Source organism: Oncorhynchus nerka, linkage group LG11 (genome assembly GCF_034236695.1).
Source record: "Oncorhynchus nerka isolate Pitt River linkage group LG11, Oner_Uvic_2.0, whole genome shotgun sequence".
Taxonomy (NCBI): Eukaryota; Metazoa; Chordata; class Actinopteri; order Salmoniformes; family Salmonidae; genus Oncorhynchus; species Oncorhynchus nerka.
The window spans coordinates 24,385,359-24,408,924 of record NC_088406.1 but is presented as its reverse complement, the minus strand read 5'-3'; the positions used below and the strand labels follow the sequence as shown (position 1 = coordinate 24,408,924).

The window sequence follows — 23,566 nt, the reverse complement described above, 5'->3', positions numbered from 1 at the left end:
AACCTGCTACTATTGGTTTGGCAGGGTAGGCCTGATTGAGGCTTAGGGTTTTGATTTCTATTCAAACCTGTATTCTGTAAAGATTATGTAACTATTAATAGGATCTTGTCATTCACCTGGAACCACCTTTCACTGTTAATATACTGGACAGTATCTTGCCCCTGATCCTGCTGCCTCCTCCTACTTACTGCCCTTAAGGCTGTTACAAAATCTGGTCCCTACAACACTCACCTTCCTTCCTTTATTCCTCCCTCGCCTCTCCCCCACGGTTTTGTTTTCAGTCCCCCTCTTCCCCTTACCTCCATAGGATTGACTGTGATATTGAGCGCTGAGTCGTTCCAGTCCAGCTCTCCCTCCTTGGTTGTAACTGAGCTCCTGCCCTCCTGTTGGTGTGTCAGGTGAATACGGTAGATGCCTAGCACAACCACCACCACCAGGGCGGCGATACAGATCACTATCACCACTGTGGCAGCACTGGGGACTCCTTGGGGAAAGGTAATGTTAATGTATGTTAAGTAACATGGTGCACCCACACGCATTACAAATATTTGGTTATGCACACAACCAAAATATCATAGTTGTATGTACACACACATAATGGGTGCATTACACACACACACACACACACAGATCACCACCCTGCCTTCACTCTCTGTCCTTCAGAGAAGATATTAGAAATGTGTGTGTTCATCCAGCTACAGAGGACTCTTTTAATTGGTCAATTGATTCAGTCTGCCTCCTTATTACACACACAGACAGAGAGAGATTTTTTTAAAGACCAATCCATAGCCATTGATCTCTCTCATGTAAAAGCCCCCTCAGTATATATACATGAATGCACACAGAATGTTGCTAGAGGGTGTGTATGGTCTCCTAACAGAACAATGTACATTATTCACCTCATTAAAGACACTATCGGGAAAATCTTTCTCATCCCTCCTCCATGTTCTCTCTCTCTCTCTCTCTCTCTCTCTCTCTCTCTCTCTCTCTCTCTCTCAATTCAATTCAAGGGGCTTCATTGGCATGGGAAACATGTTAACATTGCCAAAGCAAGTGAGGTAGATAATATACAAAAGTGAAATAAACAATCAAAATTAACAGTAAACATTACACATACAGAAGTTTCAAAACAATAAAGACATTACAAATGTCACATATATATACATACAGTGGTGTAACAATGTACAAATAGCTTTCAAATAGTCCAAATAGCTTTCTAGTTTGCTCTGTTTTTATGTTAATTCTTTCCAATGTGTCAAATAATTATCTTTTTGTTTTCTCATGATTTGGTCTAATTGTGTTGTTCTCCTGACCCCTCCTGTCTCAGCCTCCAGTATTTATGCTGCAGTAGTTTATGTGTTGGGGGGCTAGGGTCAGTTTGTTATATCTGGAGTACTTCTCCTGTCCTATTGGGTGTCCTGTGTGAATTTAAGTGTGCTCTATCTAATTCTCTCTTTCTCTCTCTCTCTCGGAGGACCTGAGCCCTAGGACCATGCCTCAGGACTACCTGACATGATGACTCCTTGCTGTCCCCAGTCCACCTGGCTGTGCTGCTGCTCCAGTTTCAACTGTTCTGCCTTATTATTATTTGACCATGCTGGTCATTTATGAACATTTGAACATCTTGGCCATGTTCTGTTATAATCTCCACCCGGCACAGCCAGAAGAGGACTGGCCACCCCACATAGCCTGGTTCCTCTCTAGTTTTCTTCCTAGGTTTTGGCCTTTCTAGGGAGTTTTTCCTAGCCACTGTGCTTCTACACCTGCATTGCTTGCTGTTTGGGGTTTTAGGCTGGGTCTCTGTACAGCACTTTGAGATATCAGCTGATATACGAAGGGCTATATAAATACATTTTATTTTATTTTGCTGTCATGGGGGTCTGTTTGTGTTTGTGAACAGAGCCCCAGAACCAGCTTGCTTAGGGGACTCTTAGGGGACTCCAGGTTCATCTCTCTGTAGGTGATGACTTTGTTATGGAAGGTTTGGGAATCGCTTCCTTTTAGGTCGTTGTAGAATTTAACTGCTCTTTTCTGGATTTTGATAATTAGTGGGTATCGGCCTAATTCTGCTCTGCATGCATTATTTGGTGTTCTACGTTGTACACGGAGGATATTTTTGCAGAATTCTGCATCCCTCTCTCTTCAACAATAGTAGCTATTTACACATGCATGCACGCACGCACGCACGCACGCACGCACGCACGCACGCACGCACACACACACACACACACACACACACACACACACACACACCTGCTCTTTCCCAACCTTTAAAAGCAGTGGTAGGGCACAGAGCTCCCCAGGACACTAAGCCATCCATTAGGGTTGAATAAATAATTAACAGAAAGCAGAAATTGGGAGACGATGTTCAAGATTGAGATCTGTAGGGTCTTTTTCACCAGCCTCTCTCTCTGTTTTTTAACTAAGATGTATCACTGTCTCTGTGCTAGCAATAGAGTGGACTCACTGGGTTCTGAAGATCCTAGTCCTGAAGATCTATGAACACACCCACTTCGACTCATCAACTGCTCTGATTCATTGAATTAGGTGTGCTAATGTTGGTCTTGAACAGAATTATCAGGCTTGATGGTTAAGTCCTACCTGAGCTGTGTGTGGGATATAGACTGATGATTCTATAGTGAGCTGTGGGTGGAGTATAGACTGATGATTCTGTAGTGAGCTGTGTGTGGGATATAGACTGATGATTCTATAGTGAGCTGTGGGTGGAGTATAGACTGATGATTCTATAGTGAGCTGTGGGTGGGGTATAGACTGATGATTCTATAGTGAGCTGTGTGTGGGGTATAGACTGATGATTCTATAGTGAGCTGTGGGTGGAGTATAGACTGATGATTCTATAGTGAGCTGTGTGTGGAGTATAGACTGATGATTCTATAGTGAGCTGTGTGTGGGGTATAGACTGATGATTCTGTAGTGAGCTGTGTGTGGGGTATAGACTGATGATTCTATAGTGAGCTGTGTGTGGGGTATAGACTGATGATTCTATAGTGAGCTGTGTGTGGGGTATAGACTGATGATTCTATAGTGAGCTATGTGTGGAGTATAGACTGATGATTCTATAGTGAGCTGTGTGTGGGGTATAGACTGATGATTCTATAGTGAGCTGTGTGTGGGATATAGACTGATGATTCTATAGTGAGCTGTGGGTGGAGTATAGACTGATGATTCTATAGTGAGCTGTGGGTGGAGTATAGACTGATGATTCTATAGTGAGCTGTGGGTGGGGTATAGACTGATGATTCTATAGTGAGCTGTGGGTGGGGTATAGACTGATGATTCTATAGTGAGCTGTGGGTGGGGTATAGACTGATGATTCTATAGTGAGCTGTGGGTGGGGTATAGACTGATGATTCTATAGTGAGCTGTGGGTGGAGTATAGACTGATGATTCTATAGTGAGCTGTGGGTGGGGTATAGACTGATGATTCTATAGTGAGCTGTGGGTGGAGTATGGACTGATGATTCTATAGTGAGCTGTGGGTGGGGTATGGACTGATGATTCTATAGTGAGCTGTGTGTGGAGTATGGACTGATGATTCTGTAGTGAGCTGTGTGTGGGGTATAGACTGATGATTCTATAGTGAGCTGTGTGTGGGGTATAGACTGATGATTCTATAGTGAGCTGTGTGTGGGGTATAGACTGCTGATTCTATAGTGAGCTGTGTGTGGGGTATAGACTGATGATTCTATAGTGAGCTGTGTGTGGGGTATAGACTGATGATTCTATAGTGAGCTGTGGGTGGGGTATAGACTGATGATTCTATAGTGAGCTGTGTGTGGAGTATAGACTGATGATTCTATAGTGAGCTGTGTGTGGAGTATAGACTGATGATTCTATAGTGAGCTGTGGGTGGAGTATAGACTGATGATTCTATAGTGAGCTGTGGGTGGAGTATAGACTGATGATTCTATAGTGAGCTGTGTGTGGGATATAGACTGATGATTCTGTAGTGAGCTATGTGTGGAGTATAGACTGCTGATTCTATAGTGAGCTGTGTGTGGAGTATGGACTGATGATTCTATAGTGAGCTGTGGGTGGGGTATAGACTGATGATTCTATAGTGAGCTGTGGGTGGGGTATAGACTGATGATTCTATAGTGAGCTGTGGGTGGGGTATAGACTGATGATTCTATAGTGAGCTATGTGTGGGGTATAGACTGATGATTCTATAGTGAGCTGTGGGTGGGGTATAGACTGATGATTCTGTAGTGAGCTGTGTGTGGGGTATAGACTGATGATTCTGTAGTGAGCTATGTGTGGGGTATAGACTGATGATTCTATAGTGAGCTGTGGGTGGAGTATAGACTGATGATTCTATAGTGAGCTGTGTGTGGAGTATAGACTGATGATTCTATAGTGAGCTGTGGGTGGGGTATAGACTGATGATTCTATAGTGAGCTGTGGGTGGAGTATAGACTGATGATTCTATAGTGAGCTGTGGGTGGAGTATAGACTGATGATTCTGTAGTGAGCTATGTGTGGGGTATAGACTGATGATTCTATAGTGAGCTGTGTGTGGGGTATAGACTGATGATTCTATAGTGAGCTGTGTGTGGGGTATAGACTGATGATTCTATAGTGAGCTGTGGGTGGGGTATAGACTGATGATTCTACAGTCTTACCTGAACCGTGTGTGGGGTATAGACTGTGGACCATGGCCGGATGATGAACCACTTGCATGTACTGGGGCGGGGCTACCATGTGATTGACATGCTCCCCAGCCTCTGATTTGTGGAGTACACTGATCTGGGCGGGGCAAGAATAGAGAGCAAGGTTATAGGTATAATAAGATAAATGTCTCAGAAAATATAAGAGTAAACTACAAATAAGGACTATTAGACACAGAACTGTCAGAGGTTTTCTGGCTAGAGCAAGAACATAGAAGGAACGGGGTCTCAAGTCAGGAATTGTCTAAACAAATATAATCTCTAAAAGCACAGGAACATTGGAATCCCTATATCTTTATCATTCCATTCTCTAGTCCACTGACCTCCAGGGTGAACTCATTGCTGGTGTAGCGTCCGTTGAGCTCGGAGCAGGTGAGACGGAACTTCCTGTCTGGGGTCTGGGTGGGGTGCCAGTTGTGGTAATGCACCTGTCTGATCACCTGCTCATAGTTGGACATGGAGTCCACACCTGAGAGAGATGGTGGACATGTTTATATGGTCACTACCAGTTTCATAGATACAGGGGTTATGGTTATAGAGGAAGATATGGTTATAGAGGAAGATAGGGGTTATTTTTATAGAGGAAGATGGGGGTTATTTTTATAGAGGAAGAAGAGGGGTTATGGTTATAGAGGAAGATAGGGGTTATTTTTATAGAGGAAGAAGAGGGGTTATGGTTATAGAGGAAGATAGAGGTTATGGTTATAGAGGAATATAGGGGTTATGGTTATAGAGGAAGATGGGGGTTATTTTTATAGAGGAAGATGGGGGTTATTTTTATAGAGGAAGATGGGGGTTATTTTTATAGAGGAAGAAGAGGGGTTATGGTTATAGAGGAAGATAGGGGTTATTTTTATAGAGGAAGATGGGGGTTATTTTTATAGAGGAAGAAGAGGGGTTATGGTTATAGAGGAAGATAGGGGTTATTTTTATAGAGGAAGAAGAGGGGTTATGGTTATAGAGGAAGATAGGGGTTATGGTTATAGAGGAAGATGGGGGTTATTTTTATAGAGGAAGATGGGGGTTATTTTTATAGAGGAAGAAGAGGGGTTATGGTTATAGAGGAAGATAGGGGTTATTTTTATAGAGGAAGATGGGGGTTATTTTTATAGAGGAAGATGGGGGTTATTTTTATAGAGGAAGAAGAGGGGTTATGGTTATAGAGGAAGATAGGGGTTATTTCTATAGAGGAAGATGGGGTTATTTTTATAGAGGAAGAAGAGGGGTTATGGTTATAGAGGAAGATAGGGGTTATGGTTATAGAGGAAGATAGGGGTTATGGTTATAGAGGATGATAGGGGTTATGGTTATAGAGGATGATAGGGGTTATGGTTATAGAGGATGATAGGGGTTATGGTTATAGAGGATGATAGGGGTAATGGTTATAGAGGAAGATAGGGGGGTTATGGTTATGGAGGAAGATACATGGTTATGTTTATGGAGGAAGATACATGGTTATGGAGGAAGATAGGGGTAATGGTTATAGAGGAAGATAGGGGTTATGGTTATGGAGGAAGATAGGGGTAATGGTTATAGAGGAAGATGGGGGTTATGGTTATGGAGGAAGATAGGGGTTATGGTTATGGAGGAAGATAGGGGTAATGGTTATAGAGGAAGATAGGCGTTATGGTTATAGAGGAAGATAGAGGTTATGGTTATGGAGGAAGATGGGGGTTATGGTTATGGAGGAAGATGGGGTTATGGTTATGGAGGAAGATGGGGGTTATGGTTATAGAGGAATATAGGGGTTATGGAGGAAGATGGGGGTTATGGAGGAAGATGGGGTTATGGTTATGGAGGAAGATAGGGGTTATGGAGGAAGATGGGGGTTATGGAGGAAGATAGGGGTTATGGTTATGGAGGAAGATAGGGGTAATGGTTATAGAGGAAGATAGGGGTTATGGTTATAGAGGAATATAGGGGTTATGGTTATAGAGGAAGATAGGGGTAATGGTTATAGAGGAAGATGGGGGTTATTTTTATAGAGGAAGATGGGGGTTATTTTTATAGAGGAAGATGGGGGTTATTTTTATAGAGGAAGAAGAGGGGTTATGGTTATAGAAGAAGATAGGGGTTATTTTTATAGAGGAAGATGGGGGTTATTTTTATAGAGGAAGAAGAGGGGTTATGGTTATAGAGGAAGATAGGGGTTATTTTTATAGAGGAAGATGGGGTTATTTTTATAGAGGAAGATGGGAGTTATTTTTATAGAGGAAGATAGAGGTTATGGTTATAGAGGAATATAGGGGTTATGGTTATAGAGGAAGATGGGGGTTATTTTTATAGAGGAAGAAGAGGGGTTATGGTTATAGAGGAAGATAGGGGTTATTTTTATAGAGGAAGATAGGGGTTATGGTTATGGAGGAAGATAGGGGTAATGGTTATAGAGGAAGATGGGGGTTATGGTTATGGAGGAAGATAGGGGTTATGGTTATGGAGGAAGATAGGGGTAATGGTTATAGAGGAAGATAGGGGTTATGGTTATAGAGGAAGATAGAGGTTATGGTTATGGAGGAAGATAGGGGTTATGGTTATGGAGGAAGATGGGGGTTATGGTTATGGAGGAAGATGGGGGTTATGGTTATGGAGGAAGATGGGGTTATGGTTATAGAGGAAGATAGGGGTTATGGTTATGGAGGAAGATAGGGGTTATGGTTATGGAGGAAGATGGGGGTTATGGTTATGGAGGAAGATGGGGGTTATGGTTATAGAGGAAGATAGGGGTTATGGAGGAAGATGGGGGTTATGGTTATGGAGGAAGATGGGGTTTATGGAGGAAGATGGGGGTTATGGAGGAAGATAGGGGTTATGGTTATGGAGGAAGATAGGGGTAATGGTTATAGAGGAAGATAGGGGTTATGGTTATAGAGGAAGATAGGGGTTATTTTTATAGAGGAAGATGGGGTTATTTTTATAGAGGAAGATGGGGGTTATTTTTATAGAGGAAGATAGAGGTTATGGTTATAGAGGAATATAGGGGTTATGGTTATAGAGGAAGATGGGGGTTATTTTTATAGAGGAAGATGGGGGTTATTTTTATAGAGGAAGAAGAGGGGTTATGGTTATAGAGGAAGATAGGGGTTATTTTTATAGAGGAAGATGGGGTTATTTTTATAGAGGAAGAAGAAGGGTTATGGTTATAGAGGAAGATAGGGGTTATTTTTATAGAGGAAGATGGGGGTTATTTTTATAGAGGAAGAAGAGGGGTTATGGTTATAGAGGAAGATAGGGGTTATTTCTATAGAGGAAGATGGGGGTTATTTTTTATAGAGGAAGAAGAGGGGTTATGGTTATAGAGGAAGATAGGGGTTATGGTTATAGAGGAAGATGGGGTTATTTTTATAGAGGAAGATGGGGGTTATTTTTATAGAGGAAGAAGAGGGGTTATGGTTATAGAGGAAGATAGGGGTTATTTTTATAGAGGAAGATGGGGTTATTTTTATAGAGGAAGAAGAAGGGTTATGGTTATAGAGGAAGATAGGGGTTATTTTTATAGAGGAAGATGGGGGTTATTTTTATAGAGGAAGAAGAGGGGTTATGGTTATAGAGGAAGATAGGGGTTATTTCTATAGAGGAAGATGGGGTTATTTTTATAGAGGAAGAAGAGGGGTTATGGTTATAGAGGAAGATAGGGGTTATGGTTATAGAGGAAGATAGGGGTTATGGTTATAGAGGAAGATAGGGGTTATGGTTATAGAGGATGATAGGGGTTATGGTTATAGAGGATGATAGGGGTTATGGTTATAGAGGATGATAGGGGTTATGGTTATAGAGGATGATAGGGGTAATGGTTATAGAGGAAGATAGGGGGGTTATGGTTATGGAGGAAGATACATGGTTATGTTTATGGAGGAAGATACATGGTTATGGAGGAAGATAGGGGTAATGGTTATAGAGGAAGATAGGGGTTATGGTTATGGAGGAAGATAGGGTTAATGGTTATAGAGGAGGATGGGGGTTATGGTTATAGAGGAAGATAGAGGTTATGGTTATGGAGGAAGATAGGGGTTATGGTTATGGAGGAAGATGGGGGTTATGGTTATGGAGGAAGATGGGGGTTATGGTTATGGAGGAAGATGGGGGTTATGGTTATAGAGGAAGATGGGGGTTATGGTTATGGAGGAAGATGGGGGTTATGGTTATAGAGGACGATGGGGGTTATGGTTATGGAGGAAGATGGGGGTTATGGTTATGGAAGAAGATGGGGTTATGGTTATGGAGGAAGATAGGGGTTATGGAGGAAGATGGGGGTTATGGAGGAAGATGGAGGTTATGGTTATAGAGGAAGATGGGGGTTATGGTTATAGAGGAAGATAGGGGTTATGGAGGAAGATGGGGGTTATGGAGGAAGATAGGGGTTATGGTTATGGAGGAAGATGGGGGTTATGGTTATGGAGGAAGATAGGGGTTATGGAGGAAGATGGGGGTTATGGAGGAAGATAGGGGTTATGGTTATGGAGGAAGATAGGGGTAATGGTTATAGAGGAAGATAGGGGTTATGGTTATGGAGGAAGATAGGGGTTATGGTTATGGAGGAAGATGGGGTTATGGTTATGGAGGAAGATGGGGGTTATGGTTATGGAGGAAGATAGGGGTTATGGTTATAGAGGACGATGGGGGTTATGGTTATGGAGGAAGATGGGGGTTATGGTTATGGAAGAAGATGGGGGTTATGGTTATGGAGGAAGATAGGGGTTATGGAGGAAGATGGGGGTTATGGAGGAAGATGGAGGTTATGGTTATAGAGGAAGATGGGGGTTATGGTTATAGAGGAAGATAGGGGTTATGGTTATGGAGGAAGATAGGGGTTATGGTTATGGAGGAAGATGGGGGTTATGGTTATAGAGGAATATGGGGTTATGGTTATAGAGGAAGATGGGGGTTATGGTTATAGAGGAAGAAGAGGGGTTATGGTTATAGAGGAAGATAGGGGTTATGGTTATAGAGGAAGATAGGGGTTATGGTTATAGAGGAAGATAGGGGTTATGGTTATAGAGGATGATAGGGGTTATGGTTATATAGGATGATAGGGGTTATGGTTATAGAGGATGATAGGGGTTATGGTTATAGAGGATGATAGGGGTAATGGTTATAGAGGAAGATAGGGGGGTTATGGTTATGGAGGAAGATACATGGTTATGTTTATGGAGGAAGATACATGGTTATGGAGGAAGATAGGGGTAATGGTTATAGAGGAAGATAGGGGTTATGGTTATGGAGGAAGATAGGGTTAATGGTTATAGAGGAGGATGGGGGTTATGGTTATGGAGGAAGATAGGGGTTATGGTTATGGAGGAAGATAGGGGTAATGGTTATAGAGGAATATAGGGGTTATGGTTATAGAGGAAGATAGAGGTTATGGTTATAGAGGAAGATAGGGGTTATGGTTATGGAGGAAGATGGGGGTTATGGTTATGGAGGAAGATGGGGGTTATGGTTATGGAGGAAGATGGGGGTTATGGTTATAGAGGAAGATAGGGGTTATGGAGGAAGATGGGGGTTATGGAGGAAGATGGGGGTTATGGTTATGGAGGAAGATAGGGGTTATGGAGGAAGATGGGGGTTATGGAGGAAGATAGGGGTTATGGTTATGGAGGAAGATAGGGGTAATGGTTATAGAGGAAGATAGGGGTTATGGTTATGGAGGAAGATAGGGGTTATGGTTATGGAGGAAGATGGGGGTTATGGTTATGGAGGAAGATGGGGGTTATGGTTATGGAGGAAGATAGGGGTTATGGTTATAGAGGACGATGGGGGGTTATGGTTATGGAGGAAGATGGGGGTTATGGTTATGGAGGAAGATGGGGGTTATGGTTATGGAGGAAGATAGGGGTTATGGAGGAAGATTGGGGTTATGGAGGAAGATGGAGGTTATGGTTATAGAGGAAGATGGGGTTATGGTTATAGAGGAAGATAGGGGTTATGGTTATGGAGGAATATAGGGGTTATGGTTATAGAGGAAGATGGGGGTTATTTTTATAGAGGAAGATGGGGGTTATTTTTATAGAGGAAGAAGAGGGGTTATGGTTATAGAGGAAGATAGGGGTTATTTTTATAGAGGAAGATGGGGTTATTTTTATAGAGGAAGAAGAGGGGTTATGGTTATAGAGGAAGATAGGGGTTATTTTTATAGAGGAAGATGGGGTTATTTTTATAGAGGAAGATGGGGTTATTTTTATAGAGGAAGAAGAGGGGTTATGGTTATAGAGGAAGATAGGGGTTATTTCTATAGAGGAAGATGGGGGTTATTTTTTATAGAGGAAGAAGAGGGGTTATGGTTATAGAGGAAGATAGGGGTTATGGTTATAGAGGAAGATAGGGGTTATGGTTATAGAGGAAGATAGGGGTTATGGTTATAGAGGATGATAGGGGTTATGGTTATAGAGGATGATAGGGGTTATGGTTATAGAGGATGATAGGGGTTATGGTTATAGAGGATGATAGGGGTAATGGTTATAGAGGAAGATAGGGGGGTTATGGTTATGGAGGAAGATACATGGTTATGTTTATGGAGGAAGATACATGGTTATGGAGGAAGATAGGGGTAATGGTTATAGAGGAAGATAGGGGTTATGGTTATGGAGGAAGATAGGGTTAATGGTTATAGAGGAGGATGGGGGTTATGGTTATAGAGGAAGATAGAGGTTATGGTTATGGAGGAACATAGGGTTATGGTTATGGAGGAAGATGGGGTTATGGTTATGGAGGAAGATGGGGGTTATGGTTATGGAGGAAGATGGGGGTTATGGTTATAGAGGAAGATGGGGTTATGGAGGAAGATGGGGGTTATGGTTATGGAGGAAGATAGGGGTTATGGAGGAAGATAGGGGTTATGGTTATGGAGGAAGATAGGGGTAATGGTTATAGAGGAAGATAGGGGTTATGGTTATGGAGGAAGATAGGGGTTATGGTTATAGAGGAAGATAGGGGTTATGGTTATGGAGGAAGATGGGGGTTATGGTTATGGAGGAAGATGGGGGTTATGGTTATGGAGGAAGATGGGGTTATGGTTATAGAGGAAGATAGGGGTTATGGAGGAAGATGGGGGTTATGGAGGAAGATGGGGTTATGGTTATGGAGGAAGATAGGGGTTATGGAGGAAGATGGGGGTTATGGAGGAAGATAGGGGTTATGGTTATGGAGGAAGATAGGGGTAATGGTTATAGAGGAAGATAGGGGTTATGGTTATGGAGGAAGATAGGGGTAATGGTTATAGAGGAATATAGGGGTTATGGTTATAGAGGAAGATAGAGGTTATGGTTATAGAGGAAGATAGGGGTTATGGTTATGGAGGAAGATGGGGGTTATGGTTATGGAGGAAGATGGGGGTTATGGTTATGGAGGAAGATGGGGTTATGGTTATAGAGGAAGATAGGGGTTATGGAGGAAGATGGGGGTTATGGAGGAAGATGGGGGTTATGGTTATGGAGGAAGATAGGGGTTATGGAGGAAGATGGGGGTTATGGAGGAAGATAGGGGTTATGGTTATGGAGGAAGATAGGGGTAATGGTTATAGAGGAAGATAGGGGTTATGGTTATGGAGGAAGATAGGGGTTATGGTTATGGAGGAAGATGGGGTTATGGTTATGGAGGAAGATGGGGGTTATGGTTATGGAGGAAGATAGGGGTTATGGTTATAGAGGACGATGGGGGTTATGGTTATGGAGGAAGATGGGGTTATGGTTATGGAGGAAGATGGGGTTATGGTTATGGAGGAAGATAGGGGTTATGGAGGAAGATTGGGGTTATGGAGGAAGATGGAGGTTATGGTTATAGAGGAAGATGGGGTTATGGTTATAGAGGAAGATAGGGGTTATGGTTATGGAGGAATATAGGGGTTATGGTTATAGAGGAAGATGGGGGTTATTTTTATAGAGGAAGATGGGGGTTATTTTTATAGAGGAAGAAGAGGGGTTATGGTTATAGAGGAAGATAGGGGTTATTTTTATAGAGGAAGATGGGGTTATTTTTATAGAGGAAGAAGAGGGGTTATGGTTATAGAGGAAGATAGGGGTTATTTTTATAGAGGAAGATGGGGGTTATTTTTATAGAGGAAGATGGGGGTTATTTTTATAGAGGAAGAAGAGGGGTTATGGTTATAGAGGAAGATAGGGGTTATTTCTATAGAGGAAGATGGGGGTTATTTTTATAGAGGAAGAAGAGGGGTTATGGTTATAGAGGAAGATAGGGGTTATGGTTATAGAGGAAGATAGGGGTTATGGTTATAGAGGAAGATAGGGGTTATGGTTATAGAGGATGATAGGGGTTATGGTTATAGAGGATGATAGGGGTTATGGTTATAGAGGATGATAGGGGTTATGGTTATAGAGGATGATAGGGGTAATGGTTATAGAGGAAGATAGGGGGGTTATGGTTATGGAGGAAGATACATGGTTATGTTTATGGAGGAAGATACATGGTTATGGAGGAAGATAGGGGTAATGGTTATAGAGGAAGATAGGGGTTATGGTTATGGAGGAAGATAGGGTTAATGGTTATAGAGGAGGATGGGGGTTATGGTTATAGAGGAAGATAGAGGTTATGGTTATGGAGGAACATAGGGGTTATGGTTATGGAGGAAGATGGGGTTATGGTTATGGAGGAAGATGGGGGTTATGGTTATAGAGGAAGATAGGGGTTATGGAGGAAGATGGGGGTTATGGAGGAAGATGGGGGTTATGGTTATGGAGGAAGATAGGGGTTATGGAGGAAGATAGGGGTTATGGTTATGGAGGAAGATAGGGGTAATGGTTATAGAGGAAGATAGGGGTTATGGTTATGGAGGAAGATAGGGGTTATGGTTATGGAGGAAGATGGGGGTTATGGTTATGGAGGAAGATGGGGGTTATGGTTATGGAGGAAGATAGGGGTTATGGTTATAGAGGACGATGGGGGTTATGGTTATGGAGGAAGATGGGGGTTATGGTTATGGAAGAAGATGGGGGTTATGGTTATGGAGGAAGATAGGGGTTATGGAGGAAGATGGGGTTATGGAGGAAGATGGAGGTTATGGTTATAGAGGAAGATGGGGGTTATGGTTATAGAGGAAGATAGGGGTTATGGTTATGGAGGAAGATAGGGGTTATGGTTATGGAGGAAGATGGGGGTTATGGTTATAGAGGAATATGGGGGTTATGGTTATAGAGGAAGATGGGGGTTATGGTTATAGAGGAAGAAGAGGGGTTATGGTTATAGAGGAAGATAGGGGTTATGGTTATAGAGGAAGATAGGGGTTATGGTTATAGAGGAAGATAGGGGTTATGGTTATAGAGGATGATAGGGGTTATGGTTATATAGGATGATAGGGGTTATGGTTATAGAGGATGATAGGGGTTATGGTTATAGAGGATGATAGGGGTAATGGTTATAGAGGAAGATAGGGGTTATGGTTATGGAGGAAGATAGGGTTAATGGTTATAGAGGAGGATGGGGGTTATGGTTATGGAGGAAGATAGGGGTTATGGTTATGGAGGAAGATAGGGGTAATGGTTATAGAGGAATATAGGGGTTATGGTTATAGAGGAAGATAGAGGTTATGGTTATAGAGGAAGATAGGGGTTATGGTTATGGAGGAAGATGGGGTTATGGTTATGGAGGAAGATGGGGTTATGGTTATGGAGGAAGATGGGGGTTATGGTTATAGAGGAAGATAGGGGTTATGGAGGAAGATGGGGGTTATGGAGGAAGATGGGGGTTATGGTTATGGAGGAAGATAGGGGTTATGGAGGAAGATGGGGGTTATGGAGGAAGATAGGGGTTATGGTTATGGAGGAAGATAGGGGTAATGGTTATAGAGGAAGATAGGGGTTATGGTTATGGAGGAAGATAGGGGTTATGGTTATGGAGGAAGATGGGGGTTATGGTTATGGAGGAAGATGGGGGTTATGGTTATGGAGGAAGATAGGGGTTATGGTTATAGAGGACGATGGGGGTTATGGTTATGGAGGAAGATGGGGGTTATGGTTATGGAGGAAGATGGGGGTTATGGTTATGGAGGAAGATAGGGGTTATGGAGGAAGATTGGGGTTATGGAGGAAGATGGAGGTTATGGTTATAGAGGAAGATGGGGGTTATGGTTATAGAGGAAGATAGGGGTTATGGTTATGGAGGAAGATAGGGGTTATGGTTATGGAGGAAGATGGGGGTTATGGTTATAGAGGAATATGGGGGTTATGGTTATAGAGGAAGATGGGGGTTATGGTTATAGAGGAAGATGGGGGTTATGGGTATGGAGGAAGATGGGGGTTATGGTTAGGTGTTTGCATGGTAACATAGATGGAGACATGCCAGAGGTGGAGTTGGGGTAAGGGTCAGAGGTTATATATGGGTTAGAGGTCTGGAGGTTAGATATTGCCATGGTAACTTACCGTATATAGACATGCCGGAGGTGGAGTTGGTGGTGTCCAGGTGTTTCCCCAGCAGGGTGCTACGCTGCAGCTGGAGACCCTCCTGCTCCGGCCTCAGCTCCTCCCCCAGCACCAGGATGTCACAGTAGTCCAGGTTATGGATGATCTCCTCCTGGACCCCCAGCCTGCCCGCTGAAAAAAAACAACAACAAAAAACACACACACACAGTTGAATGCATGCGCTCACACATACACACCTGCTATGTTAATTTGATCCGTCTGTTGCACAGCAGGAAATACAACTCGTAGTGTATCGGAGGTTTTAACAAGGCTTCTAAAGGTTGTAGTTTCACTTTAAAATGTCCACACTGCTGAATCTGTAGGATTTCTGACCATTATGGGGGGTTACTAGACAAGCTGTTTTGGTCTTTTTTCCACTCCTGCACATACTGTTGATGTTATTTAATGTTACAAACTACCTTTCTATTTGTGCAAATAAACTCAATTAGATTTATCATAACAATAAATGATTCACCACCTACAAAAATGCCCATTAATTACAATCCACACAATCATTTACATTTCCTGTCGCTGCAGGATTATTTTCCTGCTGTGAGAAGCAGGGTCAAATTAAGATTGTGCATTTGTACACAACAATATTATCCAAGAGCATTTTTTAAAACACTATTCCACACTAACCAACTTAAATTAACGAGCTATTTTCCCCCAAAACGCTGTTCAAAAACACTGTTCAAAAACTCTTCAGCTGCATTTTTAATGACCTCTGTTGCTACACACTCAGCCAGCCTGGGTGTCACAGAGTCTGCTGTACAGTTAGGTTAGCCACAGTTCTCTAGCGCTCCCTGCCTCTCAGTTCTCTCCTGGGGAGGGGTAACACCTGGCACGCCCACTCAACAGCCTCCCTACGGAGAGGCACTCCTCAAAGCAGGGGCTGTCCTTGGAAGAGCAGGGGTCCGGGGAGACCCTGGTTCTCCTCTATCCCTGGCTGAGGCTTGACTGATCTCAGAGCTGTGCTAACTGAGGGAAGGAGGGGAAACATCTGGAGCTGAGGAGACCCCCTGAGACATGCAGACTAAGAGAGAGATGGAATACTGCACCATGGAGAGGAGAGAATGTTTAGAAAGGAGTGGAGATACAGTGGAGAGGAGAGAATGTTTAGAAAGGAGTGGAGATACAGTAGAGAGGAGAGAATGTTTAGAAAGGGGTGGAGATACAGTGGAGAGGAGAGAATGTTTAGAAAGGAGTGGAGATACAGTGGAGAGGAGAGAATGTTTAGAAAGGAGTGGAGATACAGCAGAGAGGAGAGAATGTTTAGAAAGGAGTGGAGATACAGTGGAGAGGAGAGAATGTTTAGAATCGAGTGGAGATACAGTGGAGAGGAGAGAGTGTTTAGAATCGAGTGGAGATACAGTGGAGAGGAGAGAATGTTTAGAAAGGAGTGGAGATACAGTGGAGAGGAGAGAATGTTTAGAAAGGAGTGGAGATACAGTAGAGAGGAGAGAATGTTTAGAAAGGAGTGGAGATACAGTGGAGAGGAGAGAATGTTTAGAAAGGAGTGGAGATACAGTGGAGAGGAGAGAATGTTTAGAAAGGAGTGGAGATACAGTAGAGAGGAGAGAATGTTTAGAAAGGAGTGGAGATACAGTGGAGAGGAGAGAATGTTTAGAATCGAGTGGAGATACAGTGGAGAGGAGAGCATGTTTAGAAAGGAGTGGAGATACAGTGGAGAGGAGAGAATGTTTAGAAAGGAGTGGAGATACAGTAGAGAGGAGAGAATGTTTAGAAAGGAGTGGAGATTCAGTGGAGAGGAGAGACTGTTTAGAAAGGAGTGGAGATACAGTGGAGAAGAGAGAATGTTTAGAAAGGAGTGGAGATACAGTGGAGAGGAGAGAATGTTTAGAATGGAGTGGAGATACAGTGGAGAGGAGGGAATGTTTAGAAAGGAGTGGAGATACAGTAGAGAGGAGAGAATGTTTAGAAAGGAGTGGAGATACAGTGGAGAGGAGAGAATGTTTAGAAAGGAGTGGAGATACAGTGGAGAGGAGAGAATGTTTAGAAAGGAGTGGAGAGGAGAGAATGTTTAGAAAGGAGTGGAGATACAGTGGAGAGAATGTTTAGAATGGAGTGGAGAGGAGAGAATGTTTAGAAAGGAGTGGAGATACAGTGGAGAGGAGAGAATGTTTAGAAAGGAGTGGAGATACAGTGGAGAGGAGAGAATGTTTAGAAAGGAGTGGAGATACAGTGGAGAGGAGAGAATGTTTAGAAAGGAGTGGAGATACAGTGGAGAGGAGAGAATGTTTAGAATCGAGTGGAGATACAGTGGAGAGGAGAGAATGTTTAGAAAGGAGTGGAGATACAGTGGAGAGGAGAGAATGTTTAGAAAGGAGTGGAGATACAGTGGAGAGGAGAGAATGTTTAGAAAGGAGTGGAGATACAGTGGAGAGGAGAGAATGTTTAGAAAGGAGTGGAGATACAGTGGAGAGGAGAGAATGTTTAGAATCGAGTGGAGATACAGTGGAGAGGAGAGAATGTTTAGAAAGGAGTGGAGATACAGTGGAGAGGAGAGAATGTTTAGAAAGGAGTGGAGATACAGTGGAGAGGAGAGAATGTTTAGAAAGGAGTGGAGATACAGTGGAGAGGAGAGAATGTTTAGAAAGGAGTGGAGATACAGTGGAGAGGAGAGAATGTTTAGAATCGAGTGGAGATACAGTGGAGAGGAGAGAATGTTTAGAAAGGAGTGGAGATACAGTGGAGAGGAGAGAATGTTTAGAAAGGAGTGGAGATACAGTGGAGAGGAGAGAATGTTTAGAAAGGAGTGGAGATACAGTGGAGAGGAGAGAATGTTTAGAAAGGAGTGGAGATACAGTGGAGAGGAGAGAATGTTTAGAATCGAGTGGAGATACAGTGGAGAGGAGAGAATGTTTAGAAAGGAGTGGAGATACAGTGGAGAGGAGAGAATGTTTAGAAAGGAGTGGAGATACAGTGGAGAGGAGAGAATGTTTAGAATCGAGTGGAGATACAGTGGAGAGGAGAGAATGTTTAGAAAGGAGTGGAGATACAGTGGAGAGGAGAGAATGTTTAGAAAGGAGTGGAGATACAGTGGAGAGGAGAGAATGTTTAGAAAGGAGTGGAGATACAGTGGAGAGGAGAGAATGTTTAGAAAGGAGTGGAGATACAGTGGAGAGGAGAGAATGTTTAGAATGGAGTGGAGATACAGTAGAGAGGAGAGAATGTTTAGAAAGGAGTGGAGATACGGTGGAGAGGAGAGAATGTTTAGAAAGGAGTGGAGATACAGTGGAGAGAATGTTTAGAATGGAGTGGAGATACAGTGGAGAGGAGAGAATGTTTAGAATGGAGTGGAGATACAGTGGAGAGGAGAGAATGTTTAGAAAGGAGTGGAGATACAGTGGAGAGGAGAGAATGTTTAGAAAGGAGTGGAGATACAGTGGAGAGGAGAGAATGTTTAGAAAGGAGTGGAGATACAGTGGAGAGAATGTTTAGAATTGAGTGGAGAGGAGAGAATGTTTAGAAAGGAGTGGAGATACAGTGGGGAGGAGAGTGTGCTGGTGTAAGGAAAGAGTAGAGCATGAGAGACTAACAGATACAGAGAAGAGGAGAATAACACATGGAGGGCAAACATAATGAAACTTGAAAGAAAGAGCAAGAGTAGATGTCATATGATGGAGAGAATGGAATTTGTATTTCATATTGTATGAGATCGTGTGTGTGTGGGGGGGGGGTGTCTCCAACTATCCTACTGCTGCACTGAGCCGTTTAACACCCGGTGACACTTTCTCCACACTAAATACAGTCTAATCCTGCTGTGCAAGTCACAATTCTTACTAAAGGAACTGTGAATGGTGGGGGAGGCAGAACAGAGCCGGCCTGTACTACTGACATCAGACTTGCCCTCCCTCCCTCCCTTCCACTATCCCCAGCTTCTACAGTCCAGCCCCCCCCGCTGACTAAGACCTCTGCCTACCAGACAAATGATTGCATGGGTTCCTGCCTGGCTGAACAGCAAATGGAAATGACATTTAAATCCCGTCTCTAGTCCTCTCAGTGCGGAGTCTGGGAACAACACAGAACAGCAGTGCTCTGCCTCAGCCTCAACGCTATAGCTGCCAATTAGACGGGGATAACCAGAGCGAGAGGTTTCACTCGCTCCATTGTCAGGAAGGTGGAAAACACTCTGCAGCGCTTTCAGGACTCAGCCTCTTTCTTTCTTCCTCTCGTTCTGCAGCTGGAATGGAGACCACAGCTGGAGGCTATATATTAGCCAAGTGTTGTGTGACTAGGAGCGTGTGGTTAATGGTGTGTGCGTGTATGGGATAGAGAGGAGTTGATGAAGTTCCAATATGACAGGAGATGTTGTGCTCCCCAGAGTCTAAAGACTTCAACCTAATCAAATAGTTTTGTGGTGGTGACCAGTATTATAATTACAAGCCATTCCCCTATGCTATTCTCTGCCTATTTCTCTCTCTCTCTCTCTCTCTCTCTCTCTCTGTTTGGTTTGCACCCAGTATCTATCAATTTCTCCCTTTACACACACACACACACACACACACACACACACACACACACACACACACACACACACACACACACACACACTTCTATGCCTGTACCCTGTACCTGTATGGTGTGAGGCTGTGTCTCCCTTGGTGACAGTACTGATGATGTGAAGGTCCTGGAACAGAGTGAGTCCGGCTGGTCCTCTGAGGTCAGCTGCTGGCCTGGTCAGTCTGTCCACCCCAGCTATGGTGATCCTGGGTTCACTGGGCTGCAGCACCATCACCACTGCATCGATGTCCGGGATGGAGATACACGTGTCCTCCCCAAAACACCTGGGAGGTTGAGGAATACAGAGATGGAGAGAGAGGAGGGAAGGGTTAACTCTGATTAAATAGAATGTGAATGTATGTTTCAGTATGTGTTTGCTGGGTATCACTTCAGGTATGTGTGAAATATCAGAGCCATTGAATACTTAGATACTTTGAGAATGTGTGCGTGGGCTAATTCCAGGAATCAGCAACCTTGAAAAGGTTGAATAAGCCTCCACCTACTACACTGTCAGGCTGACTGAATGCAGACATCTGTGAGGCAGACATCTGACATAGACATGCATAAATAACCTGACACATACTGCATAAACAATGCAGATTAGACATCAATCACTGAGAAACCACAGGAGCAAGATACAATATGGAGAGAGAGAGAGAGAGAAAGAGAGAGGGAGGGAGGCTTAGGAGAGGAAGGGAGAGAAAGGTGGAGGCTGAGGAGAGAAAGAGTGAGGGAGAGAGAAAGAGAGAGGGAGGATGAGGAGAGAAGGAGGGAGGCTTAGGAGAGAAAGAGAGAGACAGATGGAGGCTGAGGAGAGAAAGAGTGAGGGAGGGGAGGCTGAGGAGAGAGAGAGTGAGGTTGAGGAGAGAAAGAGAGAGAGACAGAGGGAGGCTGAGGAGAGAAAGAGTGAGGGAGGGGAGGCTGAGGAGAGAGAGAGAGAGAGGCTGAGGAGAGAAAGAGAGGCTGAGGAGAGAAAGAGTGAGGGAGGGGAGGCTGAGGAGAGAAAGAGGGAGGGAGGGGAGGCTGAGGAGAGAGAGAGAGAGAGAGCTGAGGAGAGAGAAAGAGAGACAGAGGGAGGCTGAGGAGAGAAAGAGTGAGGGAGGGAGGCTGAGAGAGAGAGAGAGAGAGAGGCTGAGGAGAGAAAGAGAGGCTGAGGAGAGAAAGAGTGAGGGAGGGGAGGCTGAGGAGAGAAAAGAGGAGGGAGGGGAGGCTGAGGAGAGAAAGAGTGAGGGAGGGGAGGCTGAGGAGAGAAAGAGGGAGGGAGGGGAGGCTGAGGAGAGAGAGAGAGAGAGGCTGAGGAGAGAAAGAGGGAGGCTGGGGAAAGAAGGAAAATACAGTTAACAAGGGAGCTGTGAAAGCTGGTAGCAACTAGAGGGATGTTTTTCACATCCATGTAGTTACAGAGAAGGAAGTTGAACATCTGTCAGAGGCTGGGACTGGCACAACAACAGCTCTTTATTCGGTTGGAGCTTTGCAGAAAAATGCACAAGCATGAGGAGATTCCGACTCCTTCATAATTACCTGTGATTACCCGTTATATATGACATTGCTGCTGGCCTAGTTCTTGTTTATTTCACGCCTAAACACCGCTGGAAACCCCCTCACATGGAACACTAACACACAGGGATTTCACAGTCATATCTCCCCATTTCTGGTGTAAAAAAACATGTTTTCAGTCAAGCGTGGTATAGCCTAATCTCCCTTTCTCTTTTTCTCTCAAGCGGTGATCCACAAGTTGTCTTTCCTCGCCTAGGCAGGGTATTGTTGAGGAGGCAGAGACAGTGGAGCAGCAGGGTATTGTTGAGGAGAGGAGGCAGAGACAGGGGAGCAGCAGGGTATTGTTGTGGAGAATAGGCAGAGACAGGGGAGCAGCAGGGTATTGTTGTGGAGAGGAGGCAGAGAAAGATGAGCAGCAAGGTATTGTTGTGGAGAGGAGGCAGAGACAGTGGAGCAGCAGGGTATTGTTGTGGAGAAGAGGCAGAGACAGTGGAGCGGCAGGGTATTGTTGTGGAGAGGAGACAGTGGAGCGGCAGGGTATTGTTGTGGAGAAGAGGCAGAGACAGTGGAGCAGCAGGGTATTGTTGTGGAGAAGAGGCAGAGACAGTGGAGCGGCAGGGTATTGTTGTGGAGAAGAGGCAGAGACAATGGAGCGGCAGGGTATTGTTGTGGAGAGGAGACAGTGGAGCGGCAGGGTATTGTTATGGAGAGGAGACAGAGACAGTGGAGCGGCAGGGTATTGTTGTGGAGAGGAGACAATGGAGCGGCAGGGTATTGTTGTGGAGAGGAGACAGAGACAGTGGAGCGGCAGGGTATTGTTGTGGAGAGGAGACAATGGAGCAGCAGGGTATTGTTGTGGAGAGGAGGCAGAGACAGTGGAGCGGCAGGGTATTGTTGTGGAGAGGAGACAATGGAGCGGCAGGGTATTGTTGTGGAGAGGAGGCAGAGACAGTGGAGCGGCAGGGTATTGTTGTGGAGAGGAGACAGTGGAGCGGCAGGGTATTGTTGTGGAGAGGAGACAGTGGAGCGGCAGGGTATTGTTGTGGAGAGGAGACAGTGGAGCGGCAGGGTATTGTTGTGGAGAGGAGACAGTGGAGCGGCAGGGTATTGTTGTGGAGAGGAGGCAGAAACAGTGGAGCGGCAGGGTCTTGTTGTGGAGAGGAGACAGTGGAGCGGCAGGGTATTGTTGTGGAGAGGAGGCAGAAACAGTGGAGCGGCAGGGTATTGTTGTGGAGAGGAGACAGTGGAGCGGCAGGGTATTGTTGTGGAGAGGAGACAGTGGAGCGGCAGGGTATTGTTGTGGAGAGGAGGCAGAGACAGTGGAGCGGCAGGGTATTGTTGTGGAGAGGAGACAGTGGAGAGGCAGGGTATTGTTGTGGATAGGAGGCAGAGACAGTGGAGCGGCAGGGTATTGTTGTGGAGAGGAGACAGTGGAGGAGACAGGCAGGGTATTGTTGTGGAGAGGAGACAATGGAGCAATGGCAGGGTATTGTTGTGGAGAGGAGACAGTGGAGTGGCAGGGTATTGTTGTGGAGAGGAGACAATGGAGCGGCAGGGTATTGTTGTGGAAAGGAGGCAGAGACAGTGGAGCGGCAGGGTATTGTTGTGGAGAGGAGACAGTGGAGCGGCAGGGTATTGTTGTAGAGAGGAGACAGTGGAGCGGCAGGGTATTGTTGTGGAGAGGAGACAGTGGAGCGGCAGGGTATTGTTGTGGAGAGGAGACAGTGGAGCGGCAGGGTATTGTTGTGGAGAGGAGACAGTGGAGTGGCAGGGTATTGTTGTGGAGAGGAGGCAGAGACAGTGGAGCGGCAGGGTATTGTTGTGGAGAGGAGACAGTGGAGCGGCAGGGTATTGTTGTGGAGAGGAGACAGTGGAGCGGCAGGGTATTGTTGTGGAGAGGAGACAGTGGAGCGGCAGGGTATTGTTGTGGAGAGGAGACAGTGGAGCAGCAGGGTATTGTTGTGGAGAGGAGGCAGAGACAGTGGAGCGGCAGGTTATTGTTGTGGAGAGGAGACAGTGGAGCGGCAGGGTATTGTTGTGGAGAGGAGACAGCGGAGAGGCAGGGTATTGTTGTGGATAGGAGGCAGAGACAGTGGAGCGGCAGGGTATTGTTGTGGAGAGGAGACAGTGGAGCGGCAGGGTATTGTTGTGGAGAGGAGACAATGGAGCGGCAGGGTATTGTTGTGGAGAGGAGACAGTGGAGTGGCAGGGTATTGTTGTGGAGAGGAGACAATGGAGCGGCAGGGTATTGTTGTGGAAAGGAGGCAGAGACAGTGGAGCGGCAGGGTATTGTTGTGGAGAGGAGACAGTGGAGCGGCAGGGTATTGTTGTAGAGAGGAGACAGTGGAGCGGCAGGGTATTGTTGTGGAGAGGAGACAGTGGAGCGGCAGGGTATTGTTGTGGAGAGGAGACAGTGGAGCGGCAGGGTATTGTTGTGGAGAGGAGACAGTG

General features: G+C 44.9%; 1 protein-coding gene across 1 annotated transcript in view; it reads right to left on the bottom strand.

Moving 5' to 3' along the window:
- Nucleotides 1-23,566, bottom strand: part of LOC115126092 (calsyntenin-2-like) — a 546,721-nt gene that overhangs the window by 5,682 nt on the left and 517,473 nt on the right. The window contains exons 12-16 of the mRNA XM_065024315.1: nt 19,691-19,902; nt 15,056-15,226; nt 5,012-5,157; nt 4,644-4,767; nt 300-484 (exon numbers count right to left, since the gene is read on the bottom strand). Of these exons, the coding sequence (XP_064880387.1) occupies nt 300-484; nt 4,644-4,767; nt 5,012-5,157; nt 15,056-15,226; nt 19,691-19,902 (838 nt within the window). The remainder of the gene's footprint in view (nt 1-299; nt 485-4,643; nt 4,768-5,011; nt 5,158-15,055; nt 15,227-19,690; nt 19,903-23,566) is intronic.